Source organism: Hyaena hyaena, unplaced genomic scaffold (genome assembly GCF_003009895.1).
Source record: "Hyaena hyaena isolate Hyena2069 unplaced genomic scaffold, ASM300989v1 scaffold_3, whole genome shotgun sequence".
In the NCBI taxonomy this organism is placed as follows: Eukaryota; Metazoa; Chordata; class Mammalia; order Carnivora; family Hyaenidae; genus Hyaena; species Hyaena hyaena.
Window position 1 is genome coordinate 2,159,087 of NW_024080635.1, and position 27,608 is coordinate 2,186,694.

General features: G+C 42.5%; 1 protein-coding gene across 2 annotated transcripts in view; it reads right to left on the bottom strand.

Moving 5' to 3' along the window:
- KHDRBS1 (KH RNA binding domain containing, signal transduction associated 1) overlaps nt 1-23,154 on the bottom strand; it is a 38,724-nt gene extending 15,570 nt beyond the window's left edge. For both annotated transcript variants that reach the window (XR_005528691.1, XM_039234000.1), the window contains exons 1-8: nt 22,495-23,154; nt 10,734-10,858; nt 9,320-9,436; nt 7,241-7,387; nt 4,472-4,605; nt 3,568-3,769; nt 2,989-3,056; nt 2,171-2,229 (exon numbers count right to left, since the gene is read on the bottom strand). Coding sequence is in view for 1 of the 2 variants with exons in the window: in XM_039234000.1 (XP_039089931.1) it covers nt 2,171-2,229; nt 2,989-3,056; nt 3,568-3,769; nt 4,472-4,605; nt 7,241-7,387; nt 9,320-9,436; nt 10,734-10,858; nt 22,495-22,876 (1,234 nt within the window). In the remaining variant the exon portion in view is untranslated. The remainder of the gene's footprint in view (nt 1-2,170; nt 2,230-2,988; nt 3,057-3,567; nt 3,770-4,471; nt 4,606-7,240; nt 7,388-9,319; nt 9,437-10,733; nt 10,859-22,494) is intronic.
- Nucleotides 23,155-27,608: the final 4,454 nt, after the last annotated feature.

Here is a 27,608-nt window from a genome sequence, read left to right on the forward strand (position 1 = left end):
ACTTCCCAGCTTTAGGGCAATTTTGAGTGGACAGACAGAAGACAACAGCTCAGAAAAGACCCAGAGTCAACTACAGCAAAGAGGCTTTCCACAGATGATCTCTACTCCAGTCCTCAAACCTGGATGAACCCAACACCTTACTTAAGACAGTAAAAAAAAAAAAAAAAAATCAGTCTTGGTGGGTCTACCATGCCCTTTTTTCCTGTTCCCAAAGGAGTTTGGCAGAAAGCCTCAGGTAACGTGGTAACTTTGGGAAGTCTTTCAGAATGGAAGCTCTCTAATAGCAAGTCGGGTTTCCCTTTGAGACGTGTCTTCTGGCTCTCTGAGAGAAGCAAGCAATGGCCACATTTGATGAGGCCTCCTCACCAACAGAGCCGGTCCACTGCTCTGGTGGAGGGAGGTACAAGAGAATGTGTTTATAGCACTGATAAAGAGAAGTCATTATTTTCTTTCTCAGGCAATAGTCCAGAGAAGCCAGACACCATGGCTGACATCCTCAAATGGTTTTCCTCTGTCACAGGGAAAAGCCCAAGGGAGGTATCGCTTACTTCTATGGCTGACCTTTTAGGAAAAAGAGTTGTGTTTATGAGCTTATTCTTCCCACTTGCCCCATCCTTTGCCCAGGCCAGTTCATCCCTGAAGTATTTCTCCAGCTGCCCGCATTCACAAATACGAGCCTCTATCACGATACGTCTCAAACTTCGTATGATCTAAAGTGTCAGAGAATTTTTATCTAAGCCTGTTTATACCCTTGGTGTAATAGGTACATCCATCACTTTCCAAGTGGCTTCTGGTACCAACAAGATGGTTTTATTTTCCTAATTCTGTTTACAAAGGCAGAAATCATAACAGATTAACTGTGGCAACATCATACCAGGAGCAAAAGAGGCAGCCTGCCTCTTTTAGTCCAGTCTCTTCTCTGGCAAAACAGAAATGTAATTTAGTCAAACACATACAGAGGCCCCACTGTACTGCCTGGCCGATGGAGGGAAATACCCTAGGGCAATCCCACTGCCCTTCTAAATAGTGGCCTGCAAGCAGAGCAGTGCAGTGTTACTGATGGCAGCTGTCCAGTACCATTTAGCTAGAATTGGTAAAAATTGTTTCCCCGGGCAAGCAGCTGACTGGCTACTTCACACAGTGCTGAGGAATTAAGCTCAGCTTATCTATCTGTGGGGGCTCTAAAAGGCTCCCCACCACCTCTTTTCAACTAGGAGTAAGGGAAGACTGTCAACTAGTGTATTTAAGATGAACTGTCAAATGACGAGCCCCTTGCCAAGCCCCTTGTCCCTTGCTGAGGACTCTGGAATTCCCTCAGGTATGCTGAAAAGACCCTGCATTTCAAAGGCTGCTGCCTTTGCACCCACTGCCACACGGCACTCCCTCTGGGGCCCATTAACCCAGGGCCATAACTGGCTCCTGAGGACACTCTTGAGCAATGTGTTTTCAACTAAACCTCAGGGAAGACAGCTTGGCCCTGTTGCCATTCCAGCCTCTGTAGCTCTCTTGGGATCAAGGACTGAGTTGAGAGGTCTCTAAGCCAGTAAGGAGCTTGGTGCCAGTACTGCCCTGAACTGGCTCCAGCCCCCATGGCCTCAGATCTGAGACTGGCAGGCACAGTTCTTGCACCCAGCCTGCCCTGGTGAGCTACTTGCCATCTAGCTCCCCTGCAGCTAACATTTCCTCTACACAGATTCTTTTTGATGGGATTCAAAACTGTTCTTCAACACGAAGCAGGGGCTGCAGAATAAAGCTGGGTACGATTAAATTCTTTGTTATCTGCTGGTATGGCCTAGGCACCAGCGGCAAGGGCCCTGCAACATGACCTAGGCCTAGCCACCTCTCCAGATCTGATGCAGAAAAAGATCAACAGAGGCTTAAAAGTCTGCGGCTCCAACCAGACCAAGCCGGACCTGAGCCCGAGTCTGAGACATCTGCTGAGCTTCCCAAGAGTCACAGTAACCTCACGTTCCTTCAAGAGCCCCTCTTCCTAGGACATGTCGTGCAATTTAAGTAAGGGCAGCACTGCTCCTGTCACGTCTACCAACACCTCAGCTTTCTGAAAGCTTCTACTTAGGTGTGTGACTGGCGGACCCCCAATAATCCAGTCACCAGCACAATCCCGGGCACTTACTTGCACCTTCTGCCCACCACAGAAATAAAGACATACCATAAGCTTCGTAAGAATCTTGAACCTCCCCATGTCCATAGTCATAATATTCTGAATCCCTGAAAGCCAAAGACAGAGTGTTAGAGAGCTCGAGAGTAAGTCTGTTTCAGTCTCACCTCCCCCCATGTCTCAGTCATTCTCCTACATGTATAAAATAGGAAGATGCTAATTCTGTTCCATCTCCAAACCAGAAAAAACTTCCAAAGCATGTATGTGCTATGTGTTTATATAAAAAAAAAATGACAATAGCAGCAAAGAAAACTGGATACCACATAGTTTAAAGGGAAAAAGCAAAATCCCAAACTGACCATCTTAATCACACTGCACACACACACACACACACATTTATAGGGCTCACTGGAAGAGAATAAACAAACATGCCGTTCTGTCCCCACTGTAGAATTATGACACTTTCAATCAATCACAGATAAAATGCATATACACAAAAAAAGTTATTTAAGAAAAGCGCAGAAAACAACCTTACTTATGGTAGTAGGATTCTAGCTTCCTCTTAAGCTTTTATGCACCTTTAATGTGGCTACGATATTTTCAAATAATAAATCAAAACAATTTTAAAGGCATTTTCCCTTTATTTACATGTGGTCACAGCTCAGGAATTTTTCATCTGCTATTTCCAGATCCTACAATTATCTAAACCTAACAGATCCGGTGCCTTACAGACATGGAAAGGAAAGGAGATACCCTCCAAAGGGAAGCCACATCATTCCCTAGATATGTGCTTCCTAAATCTCTCTGTTGCTCCAGCTCCCTCCGTCCATCCCTAGGACTAAAAACGGCACTTCTGTGGCCTGACTCACCCTTGGCTCTGGCTGTAATAGCCTTCGTAGCCTTCATAACTCTGTTCTGCATATGTATCATCATATCCCTAGAACAAAAAATGAAACAGAAAGTCAGTATCACAAAGAGGAGGGGAGGTAATTACATCCTGTGGGAGGCTGGCAGGCTCCTGGATTAACAGAATGCAGAATTTCCCTCCAAAATTAACACCTACTGTGGAATGGCTGAGAGAGAAAAGGTTATTTACTTTTCAAATGAAACAAAACTGAACCACCAACCAAACCAAAAATGTGGGCAGGAAACAGGTAAAAAGGTGAATTTTAGCATTATCAATAGTAACTAGTGAAAAGACCCCTCCGTAAAATACTGCATATATCAAGGCACAGCCTATTTTCCTGTGGAATCTATTCACACATAGTAAACCATGCTTCAAATGGAAAAATCTTCTCGTAGTGTTAATAGCCACTGCAAGAGAAGAGAGCACTCCAGATCTTACAGGTAGTCCCTGCCACCTATATTAAGGGCCTCGATCCTGTCATTCAACTTCCTTTGGGAACCTTTTAGGTACTGGGAAATGGCACATGGTTCAAACTTCTTACATATTCTTCATATGTTTCTGGTGCAGGGGGTGGAGGCAAAGGTATTCTCTGGATGCCTGCTGTCCGCGCTCTTGGTGCTGGCGCACCCCTCACTGTAGGGGGCGGTGGCACTCCTCGCGTCACGGTGGCACCTCTGGTGATGGCTCCTCTCACTGGTGTACCACGCACCAGAGCCCCCCGAGGTGGTCCAACACCACGGCCCCTGCAAAAGAGAATTTACTTTTATATTTTTGAAGAATAACCTTTAAAAAAAAAAAGAAGTAGTTATTTTGAGAGAAAGAGGGAGAGAGCGCACATGAGAGAGCAGGAGAGGGGCAGAGAGAGAGGGAGAAAGAGAATCCTAAAGCAGGTTCTGTGCTGACAGCACAATATGGGGTCAGCTGGGGTTCAAGCTCACAAATCGTGAGATCACAACCAGAGCCGAAATCAAGAGTCGGACATTTAACCGGCTGAACCACACAGGCGCCCCCCAAAAACTTATTTTAAATAGAGCCTCTAGAAGATAGATTAATGTTCAGATTTCACAATGGCTCCAACTGACTATTATTAAAACACAGAGGAATGTATAGGTGGATAAAGGACCCAGTCCCACAGTGAACCTGTGAATGTCCCGTCGGTGGGCTGCTACTTTGGAAAGTTGGATTACTCCATAAAGGGCAGTCACAAAACGTATAAAATTCTAAAGTCAGAGACCGTCTTAAAATGCTAGAACTGTCCAAAATTAAAACACCAAAAGTTTCAACAGGACAGCTGCACACAACTATAACCAAAGTGGCAAGATTACTATTCCATTCTTGATAGCACGAATCCTGAGGCCCCCTTCTAAGATGGAGCACCACTAAAAGAGAGATGGTACTGGCAGTCAAATTTACCTTCTGTTTCTACTCATCCCCATTATTTTTACCTGGGAACAGGTGGAGGAGGAGGTGCCGCTCCTCGGCCTCTCACTGGCACCCCACGTCCACGAGAGGGCTCCGGTACTCCATTCAAGTAGGAGAGCTCTAGAAACTGCTCCTGGCAGATATCATCCATCATATCCTGCAAATGGAAGATAATGAGGAGTACTGTGCTACATCTCCACCTTTTGCTGAGAAGTCGTCCAGCCCACATAAGCCTTGGATGCTACGACCAGATCTGAATGCCCGCATGAAGTCTCAGGTCATGCATTCTCTGAAGTCAAATGGCACCCTACCTGTCACCTCTTCAAGAAAAGTCCTGATGGCAGACCCCTCATTATTAAGCCGAAGCTCTTCATCATGGGTCCCTACCTAGCTCTCCAGATCACTTCCATCCATGGATGGAATAACCTCCATGGATAACCTCCTTTCAAGCTATGTGAAACGACTTGTAGTTCAGAACCTGGTGTACTCATACTCATACATTCTTACAAACAGCTTCCTCTTCCTAGAATAGTAAAAGCCACTATCATTAGTTAGGCTCTATGCAAGGGGCACTTTTTAACCTTCAAGATAACCCTGAATTAAGCAGGCAGATCTTGCCATTTTACAGTTGGGAAACAGAATCAGGGCATATAAAGCCACCAGCCTAAGGATATGGAGCTAGTAAGAGGCAGACTCGAAGTGAATTCAGAATTACCTGTCTCCAAACTCTAGGCTTTGAATCATCAGACTATATTGCCTTTTCTGTCTACCTGAAACACTCAAACTCACTCTTAAAAGACTTAATCTAAAATGTTACCTCTTTTGAAAAACTTTCTTTGAGGCCACCCCCATTCCCTCCTCTCTTTCCACAGCACTGTGTATCTTCCCTACCCAAGCACTTACCACGTCATTTTAGAATTGTCTGTCTTTCTCACTACATTGTGAGAAAGGAGCCATTTTTGTAACTTCAGATCCAAGCATAGTATTAGGCACCTACCAGATACTTAACAAATGTTTGGGATGAACAAGGAACCTGAGGCTCAGAAAAGTGAAATAATAACTTGTCCAAGATGATGCAGATAAAGGTCCCAGTCCAGTGCTCTTCCTACTGTACCAGGAAGCCTCTCTGGTACAGTTAATGGTTCTAAGGGGAAAACGGAGGCTCTGGTCATGGATGCAAAAACAGGCTCACTTTTCTGTCTTCACAAGAGGGAAGAACTGAATCAAATGCCATTTGCATATCTTTTCACATATTTCCTGATGAGAGCCATTTAGTTTTAACACTCCATGCTTTTTTATACATCCCAGGTGGATAGAGATTCAATAGAGGACTCTAGTCACCCAGAGATGCCCCCGCCCTCACTCTTCACTTCCTCCTACCTTACACATTACTGCCGCTTGACATCCACACTGAAGAGTCAAGTGACCAATGACAGCCCATTTGCCTAGATTCTTCTGGCTGAGGAAACCCAGATCTGCCTGGCAGAGGCATCTTTTCAGAAGATCCACTTACACGAAAGCCTTGTAAAGCTACCCCTTCTGAAAAATATGCTGAGACTAAGGATAGAGGAGATGGGCCTTCACCCTATTTATTCCTTCAGAAACTGAGTGGCTCAGGATGCTTCAATAGAAAACTCAAAACGAGTAAAAAGAACTCCATCAAGGGAAAATTTACCAGCTCTTTTTTCTCTAGGATATTTTAAATTGGCTGCTTCATGTTTAAACATTCTAACGAAGACGAGGTACTTGGAAGCAAAGCAGCTGCTGAGACAGCTGAGAAGGTGCTAGAATTCCTGGAGCTCAGCATTATAGGTATGCCCTGCCTGTAAATTTTTGCTCTACCTACTCTCACATCCTCTGACACCAAGTTTAGTTCCAACTCTTCATTTTACGTACACAGAAAACCAAGAACTGTATCTCACCTCCTCTTAGTTTTACTGAGGCAAACACGATGCTTACCCAATTCTAGTTAATAGTATTTCAATGCTTCCTAAGGTTCCAAATTCATCCTTGGTCATTAAATATTCAACTGCAGCATGTTAACTCTGACAACTAGAAGGACTTGCTGGAAGGCAAGAATCACACCATTTTCTACTTATTTAAAGAATGGATCCTCCGACCAGGTGGTAATAATTATGCAAGACAGGTAACCTGGTCTATCCCAGCTCTTCCTGGGCCTCAGTTACATTCCAGAAGGAGATGCACACCAATCTATTTAATATTATTGATAGTCAAGCCTGTAACGATCATGCCTCTTTCAAATCAAACTCTACGTAAGTAAATTCCTCCAGGAGAAAGTCCTGAATGCACCTAGGTCAAAATGTAATCCATTAACACTGGATGTTAGAAGCTTCTTGCTGTTAATCCTGTACACTCTCTGGATTCTAGAACAAAATTCCTTGAGAGGGTTTACAACCATCTTAGCCATTTTCTTATCATAACCTCCTGGTTCGACACTAGCACCAATACACTTAGCTCAGTGAAGACTTTGTTAGGTCTTTTTTAACCAGATGTTAAAATGTCAGACACACTGTGGGCCCAAGATACTGACAACAGCTACTGCTACAGAACTAAAACCACATTAAACAAGGAGGGATAGAGTGGGTTTGGGGTTCAGTGCTTTGAGAACTAGGTTCAATTAATTAACAGACTACCTCAGAAAAATGAACATAAATGTAGAATTCGATATCCAGTTTCAGGTTATGCAGAGACCACAATTAAGAGCCCCTGCCTTAGCAACAACACAAGATCCCAGTTCTCTCTTGCCCAAAGATATAAGTGAATTTCCTTACTGGTACTAGGAACTTCTTGACTTCTTCCATAGCATGGGCCATTAGAGCATAAGCCTCACATGGGGGTCCGAAGACTTCAATGAAGACATGCAGATCCATATTCAAGTGGGCATATTTGGGATCTCCACCTTTGCGCAGCTCTTCCTCCTATGGAAAAAAGGCAGAAAAACATCACATCATGTGCAATGCAAGAAAATGATGCCATTACCTCCAGCCCAAAGAGACAGCAAGAAATAACCTAAACATGTGAGAAAAATAGTAAAGTGTAAGAAGAAAGCAAAATAAGGTCTGGAGAATAGTAATTCACACAACCTACTAAACATATAATCGGTAGGCTACTTACAGTTAACTACTGTCTTGAATTCCTGGTGTATTCACTGCAGCTCTTATCAGAAGGTATAGAAGAGACTCAATTCCAGTCTCCATTCAGATATCAGCAGTTTGCCAAGCAAGCATGCATTCATTGCCAAGCATTTGCTTTTAAATCCCAGGTAGAGCTGTTAAGCACCAGCTCTTTTAACTTTTACTTAAAAGAATGTGTTTCTTAAATGTTTAGTTATTTATTTTGAGAAAAAAAGATACAGTGCGAGTGGGGTGGGGGGGGAGAGAATTCCTGTCAGCACAGACCCCAATGTTAAGCTTGATCTCATGAAACTGAGAGATCATGACCTGTGATCAAGAGTCAGGATGCTTGGGGTGCCTGGCTGGCTCAGTCGGTTGAGCGTCTGACTTGGGCTCAGGTCATGATCTCACCATTTGTGCATTCGAGTCCTGCATCAGGCTCTGTGCTGACAGCTCAGAGCCTGGATCCTGCTTCAGGATCTGAGTCTCCCTCTCTCTCCGCCCCTCCCTCTCCAAAGGTCTGTCTCTCTTTCTCTCTCTCTCAGAAACAAACATTAAAAAAAAAAAAAGTTGGATATTAACAAACTGAGCCACCCAGGCCCTCGCCCCATTTTTTAATGTTTATTTATTTATTTTGAGAGCATAATCAGGGAAGGGGCAGAGGCAGGGGGGAATCCCAAGCAGGCTCCATGCTGCCAGGGTAGAAGTGGGGCTCAAACTCAGAAACTATGAGATTATGACCTAAGCTAACCAAGAGTAAGACGCTTAACTGACTGAGCCACCCAGATGCCCCTAACTTTTTAAATTTATTAAGTTATCTCTAGCCCCAATGTGGGGACTGATGTCACAACCCTGAGATCAAGAGTAGCATCCTCTACTGGCTGAGCCAGCCAGGTGTCCCAGCACCAGCTCTTCTTAATTTCTTACATTGTCTGGGGAGTCCTAAGGGAGGAAAGAAGTCAGGACAGAGTGAAGAAATTTCATGTAAATCTCATTAGCTAGAATAACACACTTCAACCCTAACTGTATTCATCTAGTGAGAAACGTGAGGGGACAAAAGAAGAGTCTGAGAAAACAATGTTTGTCAATTTAAGCTACATAAAAGGAGCCCTGAATGTTTTAGGCTGTACCTGGTATGTCTCATCCAAAGAGCTGACCCTAGAAGCCAACATTGCATTAGTGGGAATTTTTTTGGCACTTACAAGTACAAAGCCTATGGGACTATGACATAGAAAAAAAAATAAGCATTAGGTTCTGTTGTTGGGATTACTCATGGTTCCTTTCAAAATTATTTTAGTGGGCTTCACACGCCAGCTGGCTATTACAAAGCAAGTAAACAAACAAACAACCCAGACAACTCGTCCTCAGACTCACCTGCACTCACAACATTACTGCTCTCACTTTTCTACATTACTGGAAAGGGAATGTGCTGTTCACATTTCAGTTTCTTTAGTCTGGATAAGTTTTAGTACATCTGGCTCCCCTTCCAAGTTTTCCTAGAAGAACTGACTAATGCGAAAGTTGCTCCTGCTGCTTCATTACTATGCAGTTGAAGGCCAGAAAAACAAAACCAAACCAAAGCAAATCAGCAGAGCACACCTAGGCTCTTCCAGGGTTGCCAAATTAATCCTGTCTATAATCTCTTACATCAAAGGCAAATGTAAAGGATTCACATTCTGTACACATATAAGTGCTGGCTTCCAGAAGGCAGGTCTTGCATCGCTGATGTGAGCTTACCTTGGCTTTGTCTCTCATTGAGCCCTTGCCCAGAACAGAGATCTTTGCACCTGTCTCTTCTTGCAGTCTTTTGATTGTATTTCCTTGTGGTCCAAGAATCTTCCCCACAAAATTGAACTGACAGAAAATAAAAACAGATTTCTATTATACTATATGTTAACTAACTAGAATGTAAATAGAAATTTGGAAAAAAAAAAGATTCCTAAATACCCATGTTTCTATAAAACATTTCCATATGTATTATCTCATTTGGTCTTCAACAACCCTGTAAAATAGGGAGTTACCATTCCCGTTTTACTGAAGGATATGCTGAGGATATACTGAAAAAGTGAATAGTTTAAGATTATACAACTAGGAAGCAGCAGTTCCTGGACTTGAACTTGGGTTTCCTAATGTAATGTGGTGCTTTTCCCATATTATCACACACTAAGGATTGTATCCTTAGTACTTTAACACACATAAATATTTTTAACACAGTGACCTCAGAACAAACGGCATTCTTTTGCAGTACTTGTTTGGTAAACTAAATATAACTAATTTCTTTGCTTAAAAAAAAAAAAGATACGGTACGTATATATAAGGGAGTATTACTTGGCAATCAAAAGAATGAAATCTTGCCATTTACAACTATGTGGATGGAACCGGAGGGTATGATGATAAGCGAAATTAGTCAGAGAAAGACAAGTATCATACGACTTCATGCATATGAAGAATTTAAGATACAAAACAGATGAACATAAGGGTAAGGAAATAAAAATAATATAAAAACAGGGAGGGAGATAAAACATAACAGACTCTTAAATACAGAGAACAGAGGGTTGCTGGGGGGGTTGTGAGAAGGAGATGGGTTAAATGAGTAAGGGGCATTCAGGAATCTACTCCTGAAACCACTGTTGTACCATATACTAACTAACTTGGATATAAATTAAACAATAAATAAATTTTAAAATAAAAAAAATAAAAAATTTAAAAAAAGGAAAAAAGGGAGGAGGAAAAACAAGAAAGCATTTATTTAAAAGCAAAATGTTAATAAAATTAACTTCATCTCATCAAGGATTTGTGTTACATTTCCTATACTTAGATTGCGTGTCAATTTTTTCCCCCATGTCAATCTTTTGAGAGAGAGCAACTCTTCAATTTTTCTCTTTGAACTTGGAGGATGGAAAAACATTTGAGAAAGAAACCCTTTTTGGTAATAAAGTTGATTATATTTCCTTCCTGGCTATAGGTATGCTGTTAGTTTATGGATGTAGATGTTTCAACTGCCAGAAACAAATACTTCAAAGAAGCAGTATTTGAAAGAGAAGCCTCAGAGGCTCAAGTAACTGATGCATCACAATTTCCAGAAGTCTTTGTTACAGCCAGCAACTCTTACACCTACAGAGATGACGAAGTGAGGCACTTTTTGCCTTACCTTGGGATATTGCTTGACAGGTATCAGTACCCGCTCCTTCAGCTTCATGTTCTTGTGAGAAAATAAATCCAAGTAATTCTCCTCATCATCCTTTTTTGAATCTCCCTTCTGAATCTTCTCAATTTCTGAATAAGAAAAAAAAGAATTTAGTTTTGTCTGGTAACTAAAGGCAAATTTCCCAGTCTGCATAAAGCATTAATAGCGTCTAAAACCAAATAGTTCAGATGAATGTGCTAATTTCAGACAGAGACTGGCTGAAAGCACCAAAGCTGTGTAGAGTTGACTAGGAAACCCAGAGCCTGCTTCTTAGGAAAGCAGTTTGCTTTTCCACTCCCACCTGAAACTGCTACATTAGAGCCATTCAAATATTTCCTAAGAATAAATGGATTTAACAAAACCAATGCACAGAGATGGGGAAAAAGGGATAAATGAACGAAAGAAAAAAGTCTGCATCAAGAAAAAGCACAAAGTCCTATCTTGATGAAGACACAAAACTCAGTCCACTGTGACAGTAGTGCTTTGGATGACAGTAATCCTTAGGAGTTTGAACGACATGGTTCTTAAATCTGCCACTCACTAGTTTTGTGAACACTGAAGTTATTCAATTGCTGTAATTTTTGGTTTCTTCATCTGTAAAATGGAAGCAATATCTACCTCATGAGGTTACTATAAAGACAGAGTAAAATCAGGCGCCTGGGTGGCTCACTTGGTTAAGCGTATGACTTTGGTTCAAGTCAGATCTCACGGTTCGTGGTTTCAAGCCCCGCATCAGGCTCTGTGCTGACAGCTCAGAGCCTGGAGCCTCCTTCAGATTCTGTGTCTCCCTCTCTCTCTGCCCCTCCCCCACTCATGCTCTGTCTCTGTCTCAAAAATAAATAAACTATTAAAAAAACTTTAAAGACAGAGTAAAATAACATATGCACACATGCTAATTAAAACCCATTTCCTACAGGGTGCTTGGGTGGCTCAGTCGGTTGAGCATTGGACTTTCAGGTCATGATCTCGCGGTTAGTGAGTTTAAGTTCCATGTTGGGCTCTGTGTTGACAGCTCCAAGCCTGGAGCCTGCTTTGGATTCTGTGTCTCCCTCTCTCTCTGACCTTCCCTTCCTCATGCTCTGTCTCTCTCTCTCAAAAATAAACGTTAAAAATTAAAAAAAAAAAAACATTTCCTAGGAGGTGCTTAATATACAAGTAACACTATCTAGCCCAAATTCAATGTCCTAAATGAAAAAATGTACCAAGGTACTTTCAATTCACAGGTCAAGATACTTTCATCAGATATAACCTTAGTATTCAAAAAGATTTCCTATCATTAGGGAACTTGATTCACTCACTCATTCAAAGTGTTTGAGTGCTTCCTATGGAGAGGCAGATAAAGGGAGAGATACAGGATGATCATTAACCACTATGGAAGACTTACTAAGGGCCAGACATCTATCCTACAAAGTACAGGAAACACAACAGAACAAGTCGGATATGATCCCCACCTTCACTATCTTTATACACTGACATTTCTAGTCTACAGGCTATGAAGTCAGCAATGAAGTGCTACGACAGGAGTACAAACAGAGATGGAGTGGTGTGTGCAGGCAACTAAAAGCTTATATGGTCCACTGAAAAGAGTAAAAAACGAAAGAAAGGAAGAAAGAAAAAAATTTATACTCCCTAAAATCATCAGAAAATTCTAAATAATGTAGAATGTTCTCCTTATATACAATTCCCACAGTATCTATCTTCTATAATTTTAAGGTAAGGGTTCTCAAACTTCAGGATGCATTAGAATCACCTGGAGGGCTTATTAAAGTAGATTGCTGGCCCCAACCCCAGGCCAGGATTTGTGTTAGGAATGTATTTCTAGCAGGTTACCTGGTGATGCTGGTATTACTGATCTAGTGACTTTGAAAGTCACTGGTTTAAGATATAAAGACATACTACTTCAGGGGCACCTGGCTAACTCAATCAGTGAAGCATGGGACTCTTGATCTCAGGGTTGTAAGTTCGAACTCCACATTGGGTGTGAGGATTACTGAAGGGGAAAAAAAAAGATATACTACTTCAAACACATTATTCAAATCTATACCTTTAACAGTTTTTAAAAACACTGTTTAGACTAAGTCCAATTGTGAAGTATACAGATGAATAAAAATCGCTTTGACTCTGACAGATTTTGTAAGAATTGAGAATTTCAAACTGAAGTATTCTGCTTATTAAAAAGCCTAATTTCAGATGTTATAGTATGTGATGAGCTAACCTTACACCCATGAGCACATACTCCCTTGCTTTCTGACAATTAAAACTGCTAATCATACTGTGAATTTTTTTTTTAAAGTAGGCTCCATACTCAGAATGGAGCCCAGTTTGGGACTTGAACTCACGACCCTGAGGATCAAGACCTGAGCTGAAATCAAGAGTTGGATGCTTAACTGAGTCACCCAGGCTCCCCCATATTGTAAGTATTCTTAATTAAACCTTCACTTCTATGGGAAGAACTATAGACAACGGTACTTTTCACACTCCTATATTTGACAGCTTGGAAGAGAAAACAAATTTGACCTTACAATGAACAGATTAAATGCTTCATACGACACACTGTTGTTTTACTGCTGGTATATCCTGACCGATTCCCTCCTCCCACTTACTGCTAATATTAGCTTTTTCTAGTCACTATCATCTCTTTTTCTTTTTTTAATTTTTTTATGTTTTTATTTATTTCTGAGAGGGAGCGAGCGAGCGAGCAGGGGAGGGTCAGAGAGAGGGAGACACAGAATCTGAAGCAGGCTCCTGGCTCTGGGCTAGCTGTCAGCACAGAGCCTGAAGTGGGGCTCGAACCCACGAACTGTGATACCATAACCTGAGCTGAAGTTGGACTCTTAACCAACCGAGCGACCCAGGTGCCCCGAGCCTATCATCTCTGAATATATCTCTTCTTGAGTTTCCAAAACTGAAAAACTGGGTACTCAATCCTCAAAAGTCCTAAGAACAAAGATGCTACATCTGTGATCTGAAAACATCACCCAGGAGCTTCTAAAAATGTGTAACAAATTATATGCTTCATTTTATCTGTCTCTCTGTGTCTTAATTGCTACCATCTAGTTTAGTTAGGCCCTTCAGCTGTATTTTATACTACTTTCCAGAAACTTTTCTTGGCCAGTGCAAGAAGATAAGACTCAAAGTCTATTCATCTGTTGTATTCCTATAGGAAACAAGGCTGCAAAAATTGAACCCAGTAGAAAAACTTGTTCTTTTTTAAATTTTTAAAAATTTTATTTACTTTGGGAGAAAGAGAGCATGAGCATGAGCAGGGGAGGAGCAGAGAGAGAGGGAAACAGAATCCAAAGCAGGCTCCAGGCTCTGAGCTGTCAAGCTGTCAGCACAGAGACCGATGCGGGGCTCAAACTCACAAACTGCGAGATCATGACCTGAGCCGAGGTCGGACGCTTAACCAACCGAGCCACCCAGGTACCCCTAGAAAGATTTGTTCTTATGCAATGAGATGCACCCTGTGAATTTCTAACAGGATCTTTCTGTTATATTTTATACTAGTCATATCTTAATTAGAATCCCTTTGTCCAGTTTATCTCACAATTTTAAAAAGAATATTAAAGCATTTTTAGAGAATTCACAGAACGATTTACATAAAACAATCGAAAAGATGAAAGAACCAAGAAAGTTTAGCCTTGAAAGAAAACACAGAGACGACATTTTTAAGAGGGGCCATCTCCCATGTTTGGAAGGGGAAGAACGGAATATTCGTTTAGTGTCTACTATGTATCAAATACTGTACAAATGCTATCTCATTTATCCTACAAAATAACTCAGTGAAGTAGCTGGTACTATCCCCGTTTTACAAATGAGGAAACAAACTCAGAGAAAAATCTCTAAGTCACAAAGCTGTTTAAGTACCAGAATAAGGATCAAAACCCAGGCTTTCTCTAACTTCAAATCTCATGCTTTTACTACTGCCTCTCAATGAGGAGTTTCTGGACGGAGCAGGGCACTTTACTTCCACAAGGAAGAGTAGATTTTGTAAAATGTTGGGAAGTACAGTTCTACCCTCAGACATGGTCATGAGGTTAAAGGCAATGAAAGGACTCTGCCTGCTTCAGATGTACAGTAGCCTGATCTTGCTTTTCTTTTCCAATTCTGGATGTCTTTCCTTGGCCTCACTTTTCTTGGAGAGCTAAGAGTAGGCTGTATTGGGAAGAAAAAAAAATCAAGAATCTTCCTAAAAATGGTTTAACCCTCAGGCAGAAGTACTTTCTAGACAACCTTTTTGAAACTAACTCCTTTAAGTGATCTTCACTTGGGCATCTGGAGACCTTGTATGTCCCCAGAGCCAAAGAGAGAAAAGTTAAGGTGTAAACAACACAGAGAGGTGACCCATTTGTTTTTTAGCCAGGTGCTTACAATAATCACATTCCATCCAGTGCCTCTAGGTGTCAGAAATTTTGTATTGTTTAATTTAGTTTTTTCTTTTAGGACTATCCCCATTTAGCAGGTGAAAAGAATCTGGGCTCAGAAAAGGTATGTAACTTGTCCAAGATCACAAAACTAGTTAGTGACAGAGCAGGTACTTAAATCCAGGTTACTCCCTTCCATCAGTCAGAGCAAATTCAACTAATGTTGTGGCATTTCTCTTACTCTAACTTAACTATTCCTTGTTTTTTTTGGGGTAGATCTTTCCACAACAAGATTGTAAACTTTAAAGGATGAGGACTGTTTCTTAAATATCTGCCTCAGAGGAAAGAGCAAGAGTTTTAAAGCTCGACAGCACTGGGTTTGATTCCCAGTTCTGCTACATGCTTGGAACATGACCTTAAGCAAGTCATTATACCTCTTAGTCTTCCCTACTTACTTTTAAAAAGGAGGATAATAGGGGCGCCTGGGTGGCTCAGTCGCTTAAGCGTCTGACTTCAGCTCAGGTCATGATCTCACGGTTTGTGGGTTCGAGCCCTGCACTGGGCTCTGTGCTGGCTGCCAGCTCAGAGCCTGGAGCCTGCTTCAGATTCTGTCTCCCTCTCTCTCTGACTCTCCCCTGCTCCCCTCTTTCTCTCTCTCTCTCTCTCTCTCTCAGAATAAAACATTAAAAAAATAATAAATAAAAAACATAAAAAAATATTTAAAAAGGAGGATAATAGGGGGCACCTGGGTGGCTCATGCATTCTAGCCCCGTGTCGGGCTCTGGGCTGACAGCTCAGAGCCCAGAACCTGCTTCAGACTCTGTATCTCCCCCTTTCTCTGCCCCTCCCCCACTCTGCATATCTCTCAAAAATAAACATTAAAACAAATTTTTTAAAGAAGGATAATAAAAAAAGAAAACAAAGATTTAATAAACACAAGAATGTTAATACTAGAGAAGTTTGGGGAAATTACATACAAACTTCATCTGGATTGGCTTAACTAAAAACAGATTCGCATATACATTCCATTAGCTGAACATTTGAAAAGGGCTGCATAAGGGACAGGACAACAGTCAACATATTCTGACTAAGACATCCAAAGACAGTGTTTTTAAGAGGGCAAGCTTCATAGAATATCTGCTCCAAAAGATCAGAGGTCATGCCCTCCTCTTGACGCTCAATGCACTTCTCACCACACTACTCCTTCCCTTGTTAATGATTTCTGGACCCCTTCCATCACTAAACTGTGTACCTGCCATTTTAGTAAATTACATAATACACAACAGGCATCCATAAATGTTTACTGAAAGAAACATACATTAAGACCGTAAACTTTCCTTCAAGATTCTTTTTTGGGGTCATGGGCCCCTTTGAGAATCTGATGAAAGCTACAGATTATCTCCCTACGAAAAGATAACATAATATTTCACATACAGTGCTGACTAAGGGTGGGTACTGGTTCAGAAAAATCCCCCAAAGCCTGAGTTAAGAGACCTCTAAGGGGCTCAATTTTCACACTTCGGGAGAGTGGCAAACCCTATCGTGGTAGATTGACCATGAATCTCCGGAATCTCTTCCTTTGGATACAATTTAGAGTTTTTAAATTCTTTTTTTTTGTTTTTAAAGCTTTTTGAGGGGCACCTGGGTGGCTCAGTTGGTTAAATGTCTGACTTCGGCTCAGGTCATGATCTCACGATTCGTGGGTTCAAGCCCCGCATCAAGCTCTGTGCTGACAGCTAGCTCAGAGCCTGGAGTCTACCTCAGATTCTGTGTCTCCCTCTCTCTCTGACCCTCCCCTGTGCTCGCTCTCTCTCAGAAATAAAGAAAACATTTAAAAAAATAAAAAGCTTTTTGAGATAATTATAAACTTATAAGCAGTTGTGAGAAATAAAAGATCTCATATACCATTCACCCAATTTTCTCCATGATAACAGTTCGCATATATACAATACAGCATCATAAACCAGAAAATCAACACAGTCTACTGACTTTATTCAGGTCATCAGTTTTACACCTACTTATGTGTGTTTAGTTCTATGAAATTTAATCAGTCATGTGAACATCACCACAGTCAAGATGCAAAACAGGTCTATCACAAGGATTCCTCGTGCCACCCTTTTGTAGCCAACTGTCCCTCACCACTAGCAATCACTTGTCTGTTCTCCATCTCTATTATTTTGTATTTTCAAGAATCTTAAATTAATGGAATTATACATTATGTTTCCTTTAGAGATGAGCTCTTTTTAGTCAGCATAATTCTCTTGAGAGCCATTCAAGTTGTTACATTTATCATTTCTTTTTATTGCTGAGTAGTATTCCATGGTATGAATGTACCAGTTTATTCACCTACTGGAGGCATATGGTTTGTTTTCAGTTTTTGGCTATTATGAATAAAGCTTCTATGAACATTCAGGCACAGGTCTGTGTGAAACTAAGTTTTAATTTTTCTGGGATAAATGCCCAAGAGTGCAAGTGCTGAGTAGTATGGTAAACATACGCTTAGTTTTGCAGAAAGCTGCTTTATCAGAAAAAAAATGTATGCTAACAATATTTTGCTTAATCTTGCTAGTATTATGTTCTGTAAAAATAGTATTGTACTGTATGTAGTTAGCCTTACTTTTCTAACATTATATTTCCAACATTTCTCCATGTTGTAAAAGCTTGTAGCTTTAAGTTTTCATTCTCACTGCTTTATAATTATCTCATTTTGAAAAGCTCAAAGTATTCAATCAGTGGTGAAACAAGCTGCACCATTTTGTGAACAAGGTGCACCATTTTATGAATGAGTCACTCATGTGCAAAAGTTTCTATGGGCACGTTCCTAGAAATGGTGTTGCTTAATTTTAAGAAATGTAAAAGTTCAACTTTCAGATGAAATGCTCAACTGTTATCCAGAGTGGTTGTATCAATTCACACTTCCACCAACAATGTTTAAGAGTTCCTTCTTAAATTCTCATCTACTCAAGCTCTAAGTCTTGTTTGACTTAATTAAAAATCAACATGTGCATTTAAAAATACTATCATCTTTACAATGAGATTATAGAATTATAGCTGTTTTGGTTTTCAAGATATTAGGTCATCCAAAAAATTTTTCAGGAGCGCTTGGTGGCTCAGTCGGTTAAGTGTCTAACTTTGGCTCAGGTCATAATCTTACGGTTCACGGATTTGAGCCTCATATCAGGCTCTGTGCTGACAGCTCAGAGCGTGGAACCTTCTTTGGATTCTGTGCCTCTCTCAAAAATAAGAAAAAAAGTTAAAAAGCATTTTAAAAAATAAAATATGTTTCAACATAAGTAATAAAAAAATAAAAATAAAAATACTATCATCTTTATAGCACTAGTTCCCTCCATGTCAGCAATTCCCCCAGGACATAAGGCATATTTCTCTTTTCACAAAGATCTTCCTTTATCACCTTCAGTAAAATTTTAAGTTGACAATATGTGATCACAATATTCCTCATCTGTAATATTGAGAAAAAATTATTTTTGCCTGATACAATGGCCGGGGAGACACAATTAATGAGAAGCACATCTCATGGCACATATTATATGCTCTACAAAGGTTAAATATTATTTAATGTTATTGTTTGTTATGATTATTCACATACATTTTGAATGGGCTTTTATCGCTAATTTCAAGGCAATTGATAGATTCTTTTAAAAAATTTTTTAATTTTTAACTTTGTTGATACTACTCTAAAAATGAGATTCTGTCAGTTATTTTCTAACTGCGTACTACTCATGTATCAGAAACCCACTGATTTGTACATCTCTCTATTGTAATCAGCCACATCACTGACCACTTTCCTAAGTAAACAATGTTGTTGCAAACAGTTGTAACCTCTGCATTTTTATCCTACTATTTATACTTATACCTCTATTTGGTCTAGAATTCCTTTGCAATTCTACTTTCTGATTTTAGTAGGTTTTGCTAGTCTTGTAGAATGAAATGAAATAGATACACTTCTCCGACATACTGTGAATGAAATAAAGGAATTAAGTATTTCGAAGTTTCAACAGACTGTGTCTTTAAATGTCACTGAGTGCTTTTTGAAAGATGGATTTCTAAGTATACTTTCAAGATTTTCTCGGGACTGTTAATCTATTCAAAATGTTTACTTACTTCTGAGTCATTTACACTAATTTATATTTTCCTAACTGTACAAAGTAGAATAAAAAACACGGATACACATAACAGCATTTAGTTTATTATATAAATATGTAACAAAATAAGTTATTTTTGTTTCAGAAAACAAACATCAGTAAACGGACTCCTTGCAGGTCTGTGAATGCATTTAACTGTCATCACAACTTGAATATCAATTTGGCTAACACAGAAGTGTATACTCAAAATGTAAATTCCTCAGAACTCGGTTGATATTTTTCCATTATGCAATGACGATGTATATTCATTCATCAAGTATTTAGTGAGAGGCCATTCTGTGCGGCACTCTTCAAGGAACAAGAGATACACAGAGAACAAGGCAGACAAAAGATCCCTACCCTGGTAGAGCTGACATTCTAGCTGTGAAGGAGGTGTGGTTAACAAATACACACATGACTACAATAAATGGTGCATCAGGTGCTGGTAAGAGCAAAATAAAGTAAAGCTGGGAAAGACAGGAAGAGGTACGTGACTGCTGAAGGAGAGCGGTCTGGGTCTTGGGGTACCTCCCGGGAAATACACAGAGGTGCCCAGAGGACAGTCAGTCCCAAGAGCTAGGCTCTGCTCTCTGGGTTTCCTTCTTCTTCTTCTGGCCTTATTATCTTTACTGTCCTGTTAGCTAGTACTCCAATGTGTCCAAATCAATTACAATATTTTGTGCAAGTAGTAAAAAATATTTTTAAAGTACAATTTCTTGCAGGTACTATAAACAGTAAGGGGTGGGGTGGGTGGGGACGGTTAGGTGTGCGGATCCAGACTCAGACTGGCTTCCAATCCCAGTTATGCTGCTTACAAATTTTGTTGTTGTAGGCAAATTAATCTCTGTGTGCCTTGATTTCCTCATCTGTAAAGTGAGAATAAGAGTAACTTCCTCATAGTATTGTCACAAAGACTAAGTATTTGATGTAAAGAGAACAGTGCCTGGCACAGTAAGTGTTAACCATATATATTTTTTTACATGTATCTTTGTCAGAGCTTAAATACTACTATTCTGGCTTCTCAGAGTCTCACTTCCTCATAGGTGGTGGACTTCACATTCCCTTTCCCAGTTCATTCAAAAATGATCCAGGTCTAACATACATCAAGCCTTATCCATGCTAAGGAGCATCCATATACCCTTCTAAAACTGTTCTTTCAACAAGCCAGCATTACCTCAACCCCAGTTCTCCAATTTAAAATTGTTTGGTTTAAAAAAAAAAAAAAAAAGCCCAAGTGGAAAAAAAGATTTAAGAGCACTCTCTTATAACAGAATTTAAGCAGTGAGAGAAGAGTGAAAACTGTACCTTTTTGTGTCTGATGCTCTACCAACTGAGCCAGCCAGGCACCCCTGTAAGTAACTTTTAAGGATCAACAGTTTTTGATGGTTAACTTAAGAAACCATCTCCTACTTAAAAGACAAACAAAACACTGTACTAGACATTTGGTGTTCTTAGGCAAAAAATATCTTTCATATCTTATTCAGTACCCTGGATTTACAACTAGAAGAAAACTGTGGTGACAAGTTATTACCTGACTGCAGGCCAAAGGGAATGGTGCTAGTGCTTTTTTATGTCATTTAATTCTCTCAACTCACCATCCCACTTTACAGATAAGGTTACAGAGGTTCAGAAAGCTTCCCAAGAGTAGGTAGTTAAGGCTCAAAATTTCAAACCCAAGCCAACACCTTAAAGTCCTAAAGTTTGTTATTCTCAGTTATTTAATCTGGACTGTTTAAAGATTAGAGGAAATAAAAATTAGACTACCAACTCAACCTTTAGAATTTAGCCTGACATTCCTAAATCTGCCCATGTGTTTGCTTTCAGACTCAAACACCTGGTGTCTGCTATAAGCAAGACAGCATGAAAAATATATGCAAGACAGCATGAAAAATATAGATTAAAAAAAGGCATTCTCAAAAAGATTGCCAAACATAATGAATAGCGATGTTTCAAACAATCTCACTGTTACAAGAACAGCAAAGCATCAAGTTGAAAATGTAAGCAGTTCATCTAAATGTTATTCCTGACCACAACGAGCTTTGTTTATGGAGTTAAAAAGTGAAGACCCCCTCACAGATGTAGGGAGCTGGAGAACCGAAGGTAGGGAAATGATATTTTCGTTAACTGTCTATTCTATCAGTCTTGCCAAAGACTCCACCTACTCATTTAGTGAAGACTGCAACTTTCTACTTAATACAATTCAGGTATTATAAGAAATACTTATTAAAACAACGTTGTAACTAGAAGTGGGGACAAAAGAGACGGCTTTCAGGAGAAATCACAGCTACTAGGTGATTGGCCAGGGCAGGAAAGGAGCGTTGGTCTACACACAGCGAACAAAGACTATTATTTCTAATCTATTTCACTAACGAGGCAAAAAGAAATCAAACAGAAAGACCAAGTCTTCCAGGAACAAGCACCTTGCCATTTCTCTCAATTTTTGTCCATCGTGTTGGGAAAAGTCCTGCAAACCACCCTTTACCTCCTCGTGTCCCATTTCACTGCTTCTAGAGGTACTTTTCCCCTTTTGGTGAACAACACGTTGTAAAAATAAAGGGGTCCACAACCTTCCTGCTCTGCAGCAATTATCACTTCATCTGCCGAAGTCGGAAATCTGATTCGGAAAACCTCAAGCTCCGATTCCCACAGGTTGCTTCTGCCTCCGAGCAACTTAAGCTCCTGTTACCGCTAAGTCCGACCCGGCCCCAGTGACCGCGGCGCGCTGGACAGGGCACTCCAGCCTCACCCCGTTTCACCTCGGGCCCCCCCCTCCCACGGTCCCTCCCCGCTCCGCCCGACTTCGCTTCCTACACCCTCGGCAGAGGCGTCTACCTCCACCCGCAATAAAGAAAGCTTTCCCTTTGGGGGTAGGGGGAGGTAAAGGTTCATTTCTGGAAGAATCTGAACACTCGGAGCGCAGGGCAGCTGCAAGAAGTGGGAGGGGGAAGGGTCGCAAAGGGGCGGGGAACGCAGCGCTATCCATCAAGATCTTTGCGCTCAGAGATCGCCAAGTCCCCTTCGGGCCTCCGCCGCAGCCTAGAAATCCTCCCTCGCCCCGCGGGCCGGGATAGGTGCGGAATCCCAGGATCCCGACGAGGAGGATGAGACAAGGGGAGTTCACGACTGCCGTGGCCCCGAGGGGGCGGGAAGCGGGAGGAACAAAGCCAGTGCCACCCATGCCCCCGGGGTGTCCAGGTGACCCAGAGGGACCCGGCTTACCTGCCGTCAGAAGCTGCATGGCGTGAGTGAAGGACGGATCGAGCGAGTCCTTCTCGGCCATGAGTTCGGGCAGGTACTTGTTCTCCGGCTCCATCTTGACGGAGGCAGTGGCTGAGGGGGGCAGCAGCGGGGTCGGCGCTGGACCGCCCACTGTCGCGTCGGGACCCGTGGCCGAGGGCGGCAGCAGCGGTGGTGGCTGCGTGGCGGGCGAGGCCCGGGCGCCCCCCCGGGATCCTCCTCCGCCTCCCCGGGATCGGTGAGGCAGCGGTGGCTGCCGAGACGGCGCCTGACGCACTGAGGGGTGGGCACCGGAGGGGTCCATGGAGCCGCTGCGGCCTGAGGACCGGCTCATGCGCGCGGCGGGGTCGTCCCGGCGCTGCATTGAAGTGGATATACGATCGAGGGATCGAGGAAGCAACGCGGCAGCGGCAGAGGCCCGAGCGGCGGTTGGCGGGGGTGGGAGAGCGGGAGCGACAGCGACCGAAGCCGACCCGAGCGACCCAGCGAAAGAGAGCACCGGAAATGAGGCGGCGCGCGTGCGCAGTCAGCCACCGGCACCGCCCTTGGGTCTCTCCGCGGAGAACAAAGTCTCCGGTCGGACCACGGCGCCTGCGCACCGCCGCGGAGCCCGAAGAAGTCGCCTCCCCGCTCCCCTTTTCCCTCAGAGCCCGCCAGGCCAGAGCCTTGTGCGCGTGCGCAAGTGGCCGCGGGCTTCGTTCGTTTTCTTTTCCACGTGACTCGGCGCTAGCGGGACACGTGTCTCCTCCCCCTCTGGCCGAGTGCGCGGAGGGGCGGGGGCTGTGGAATGTCTTTGTCTGCGCGCGGGCCCGCGGAGTGTGGGGCGGGAGACCTGTTACTCGCGGGGCCACGCCCCCGCCAACGGCTGAGTCCCGGTGGGGGGGGCGGGTTGTGCTCTGTGGCGCTGGAGTGGGGGGGAAGTGGGGTGGAGAGGCGGCTCACTGAAGTGTGCAAATAAAAGGAGACCCGAGTCGGGGGTCGCGGGAGGGAAAGCAGAGGGAATGGTGGCGGTCTGGGCAGGAAGCGAGGAGACTGCTGGAACGGGGAGGGGGGGAGAGACGGGACTATTCAGAGAGAGTCCTGACTCAGAGATGAAGGGGCTTGAGGGGGAGAAATTGAGGAAGGACGCGTCGGTGGGAAGACTGGAGAACTTGAACTAAGAGGGAAGGTTTAGGTTGGAAAACTGAATCTAGCAAGGGAAAGGACGCCCTAGCGAAGCAGGGAACCCCAGAAGTCATATGCCCTGGTTTCCAATACAGGAGGCTCTAAAAGGCTAGCCATTGTTGGGTCTGAGAAGTCGCCTCCTAAAAGACGAAGCGTTTTAGCTTCTTCGCATATAGGGCTCTTTTCTGCTGACTGCAGTGTTATTTCCGCAAAAACAAGTGAGCCAAGAGGCCAGGTCCTTAATCCGCGATGATTGTATCGCTAGGGTGGCTCCTTCTATTGATATGGGTGCTAATCCCCTTGCCTCTGTTGGACCCTTCACAATGGATCGTTCCAGGCTTGCTCAAAAAGACCCTTGCCACTGCTCTCGAGGCCGAGGTATATAGATAGGGGACCATCTCACACGGCAGTCTCCGTATCTTGGGGTGCTATATGCAAACGATCCTAGGTCTCTACTCTTCCATAAACTGGTTCAAAACCCGCTGCTTTCTTTAACCTTTCTCTCCCTCCACGGACTTTTGCTTCCCCCATTCAAAGCACTCTCCGCCCTTTTACTTTTGGATCAATTCCCCTAGCAAGACCGTGCTTTTCAAAAACAATTTCTGAACATTGTCTTCTGTGTTGCTCGAAACTGTTCATTTTTTGGATCTGAAACTTAGCAGCCTTCCACTGGGGGAACATTTAAGGCCTGGCTACTTTCTTGGGGGTGGGGAAAAGAAATTACCCACAGAAATGAGAACAAAGACAAATATCTCCATAAAATATCTCGTATGTGTTCTGTTTCTCTATGGCAGTATTTTACTTTGAAGTCACACAGGTATAGTTTATAGGTACGAGGAAAAAATGTTTTTGAGTAATTGTAATGAAGAATGTAATGTGACCAGTGCCAAAAGATAACGTGACTATTAAGTGCGATTGGAGTTCGAGGCAGGAGATAGATTTCGGCCAGGGGAGAATGAGCTCCAGGCAAAGGGAAGTGTGAACAAATGAACATTCAAGATGAAAATGTCAGAGATGCGTTTAAGGAATGGGAGTAATCCAATTGCAGACTGTAAAGAAATAGGTAGGTTGAGAGAGCAAATGCATGAGGGGAGAGGGGGCAAGATGGATTTATAGCTCTCTTGCAACTCATTTCTGCTGCTGTCCTTGAAAATGCTGCTTGGGGTGGGGGTGGTGTTACAAATGGCTGAAGTGTCCTTGCTCTGTAATGAGATGCCCAGATGGAGGTACCCTGAGCTGAGGCTAATAAAACTTTGATAAAGAAGCGTCTGAGAAGGAGCTGGGTAGTGGTATCTGTGGGTTTCTAGACTAGAATCACCAGTCTTTCCGGATGGCTGCCAAACCTTCACTTATTTGAAAAGGGTGGGGTTGAAGGGAGATTTGAGGTCTTCTTCCTGGTGAGACACACAAAAGGTAATGTCTGAGGCAATAGGTTGTTAGACTGCAATGTACTTACCAAGTAAGTGATGCAGCAGCTTTCCTTTGGGGTGGGATTAGGGCTGGTGACCTGTGGTGGGGTTGACCTGGGGGGGTCCCCTGGGGGTATTCCTGTCCTGAAAGCTCAGAGGTCTGGAGCTGATTTTGTGTTGACCCCGGTATCATATCGTCCCCCAGGTTCACCTGAAGGTATTACCAGTATAGCCTTGTAGAAAGGAGTGACTTTGGAGTGAGGCAGACTGATTCAAACCCAGCAATGCCTTGTTCTCGCTGTGTGTCGTTAGGAAAAGCCCAATCTGTCTGGGACTTAGTTTCCTCCTCTATAAAGTGGAGGTAACAACATCTACCTTGCAGAATTGTTGTGGACAAATAACAGTGTAAACCTCCTGACAGTAGAATTTATGAGCAAAAGAAATTATTATTATGTCATTTAGTGCCCAGTGAAAAATTTGGGGTGCTTCATGTTGATTGTGGATCTGAAAGGTCTGCTTTCTAGAATCTTGTCTCATTCTCGCTGAGTATAACTAGACTGTGTTTTGGGGGCGGAGGGAGTTTCCAAAAAGACTAAGTAACTTTTACCCTATTTCCTCCCCTCATTCAGTTACTACGGTGTAGGATGCAGGAGCAATTGACAGCATAGTGATTCGGATGGATTTAGGCCCCTCTTAACTGCTCGGCGCTTGAGCACATTACTTTCCCTTACTCAGCCTCTGCTTCCTCCTCTTAGATAAAAGGGGATTCTGAACAATGCCCACCTCCAGGCTGTGAGGATTAAAGCACTCAGCACCTGCCAGCGATTAGTAGGTGCTTGAGAGGTGATAGCGACCATTGTTATTATTACTACACACATTTATTGAGTACCTTGTGGCAGACTTTCACTTTTGTGTGAGTCCCTAATGAAGATGGGCTGGGAAAGATGGAAGTTTCCCTGTAGCTGCCTGCTGTGTGATTTCTACCAATGGGGGATCCACAAGCCCTGTCCACCTCCCCTGCTTTGCAGCCAGTTCCTGAGAGAAGGACTCCAGCCCTGAACAGGAGAGTTTCTCTTCCAATAGTGTAGTTCATCTGTTCAGTCTTAAACATCTATTTGGTGCCAAATACGTGGAGGGTGGAGGAGGAAAAAAAAGAAAAGACCAAAAAACAGTCAACTTTCTTTTCTAAGATTTTTTTAAGAAGTTATACGTGGATTTTCTTTTTTTTAATTTTTTAAATGTTTTTTATTTATTTCTGAGAGAGAGAGACAGCATGATCAGGAGAGGGCCAGAGAGAGAGGGAGACACAGAATCTGAAATAGGCTCCAGGCTCTGAGCTAGCTGTCAGCACAGAGCCCAACACGGGGCTTGAACCCATGAACTGTGAGATCATGACCTGAGCTGAAGTCAGACACATAACCGACTGAGCCACCCAGGCGCGCCTAAGATTTTTTTTTTTTATTACAAAAACATATGATTCTGGAGCACCTGGTTGGCTCAGTCAGTAGGGCATGTGACTCTTGATCTCAGGGTTGTGAGTTCAAGCCCCATGCTGGGTGTAGAGATTATTTAAAACCTTAAAAAATATTTTTAAATGTCTATTTATATAAATAAATTTAAATTTATGTATATATAAGTGTATATGTTTAAACATATATTTCTCATTTTAAGAAAAATCCAACCAAAGATAGGCATTAGTGAAAAGTAAAACTTCCCCCAAAACTTTGCCCATTCCCTTGACTGCCCTTCTCCAAAGCGTATTATCCAATGGTTGCTTGTGTAGCATTCCAGACATTTTAATACATCTATCTGCAGGTCTATTTTTGTTTTAAACACAAATCGCAGCATATTATACAGTCTTGGTACTTGTTTTCAAATGAAATATTCTGGTCATCTTTCCTTCTCAATATATATAAGTCTATTTCACTTTTCATGGTTGGCTGCCTAGTATTCCATTCACTACCTCTTAACCAGTTCCTTTTTTTTTTTTAAGTTTTATTTATTTTGAAAGAGAGAGCAGTGAAGGGGAGCAGAGAGAGAAGGAGAGAGAGAATCCCAAGCAGGCTCCATGCTGTCAATGCAGAGCCTGACATGGGGCCCAGTCTCAGAACCATGAGACCATGACCTGAGTCGAAATCAAGAGTTGGACACTTAACCAACTTAGCCACCCAGGCACCCTTAACCAGTTCCCTTCTGATAAGAAATATAAGTCTGGTGCCTATATTTGGAAATGTGGAAAGGTGATTCCACCTTTTCAGTGTGGCAAATCATAATGCAATGAGCATCATTGGACAGCATTTTTGTGCACTAATATCAGCATATCTATAGGCGAATTCCTAGAAAGGGCACAAAAAGACTGTTCCAAGCAGATGGGGAAGCAGCATTCTCTTCCTCCCTTCTCCTCAATCAATTCTGGGTACCTTCCTCCCATATTTTTAGTCTTTGCCAATGTGGTAGATGAAAATGGCCTGGGACTGAGCATTGAATGAGAAAATCCGTGCTGTAGGAATGCCCAGGAAAGGG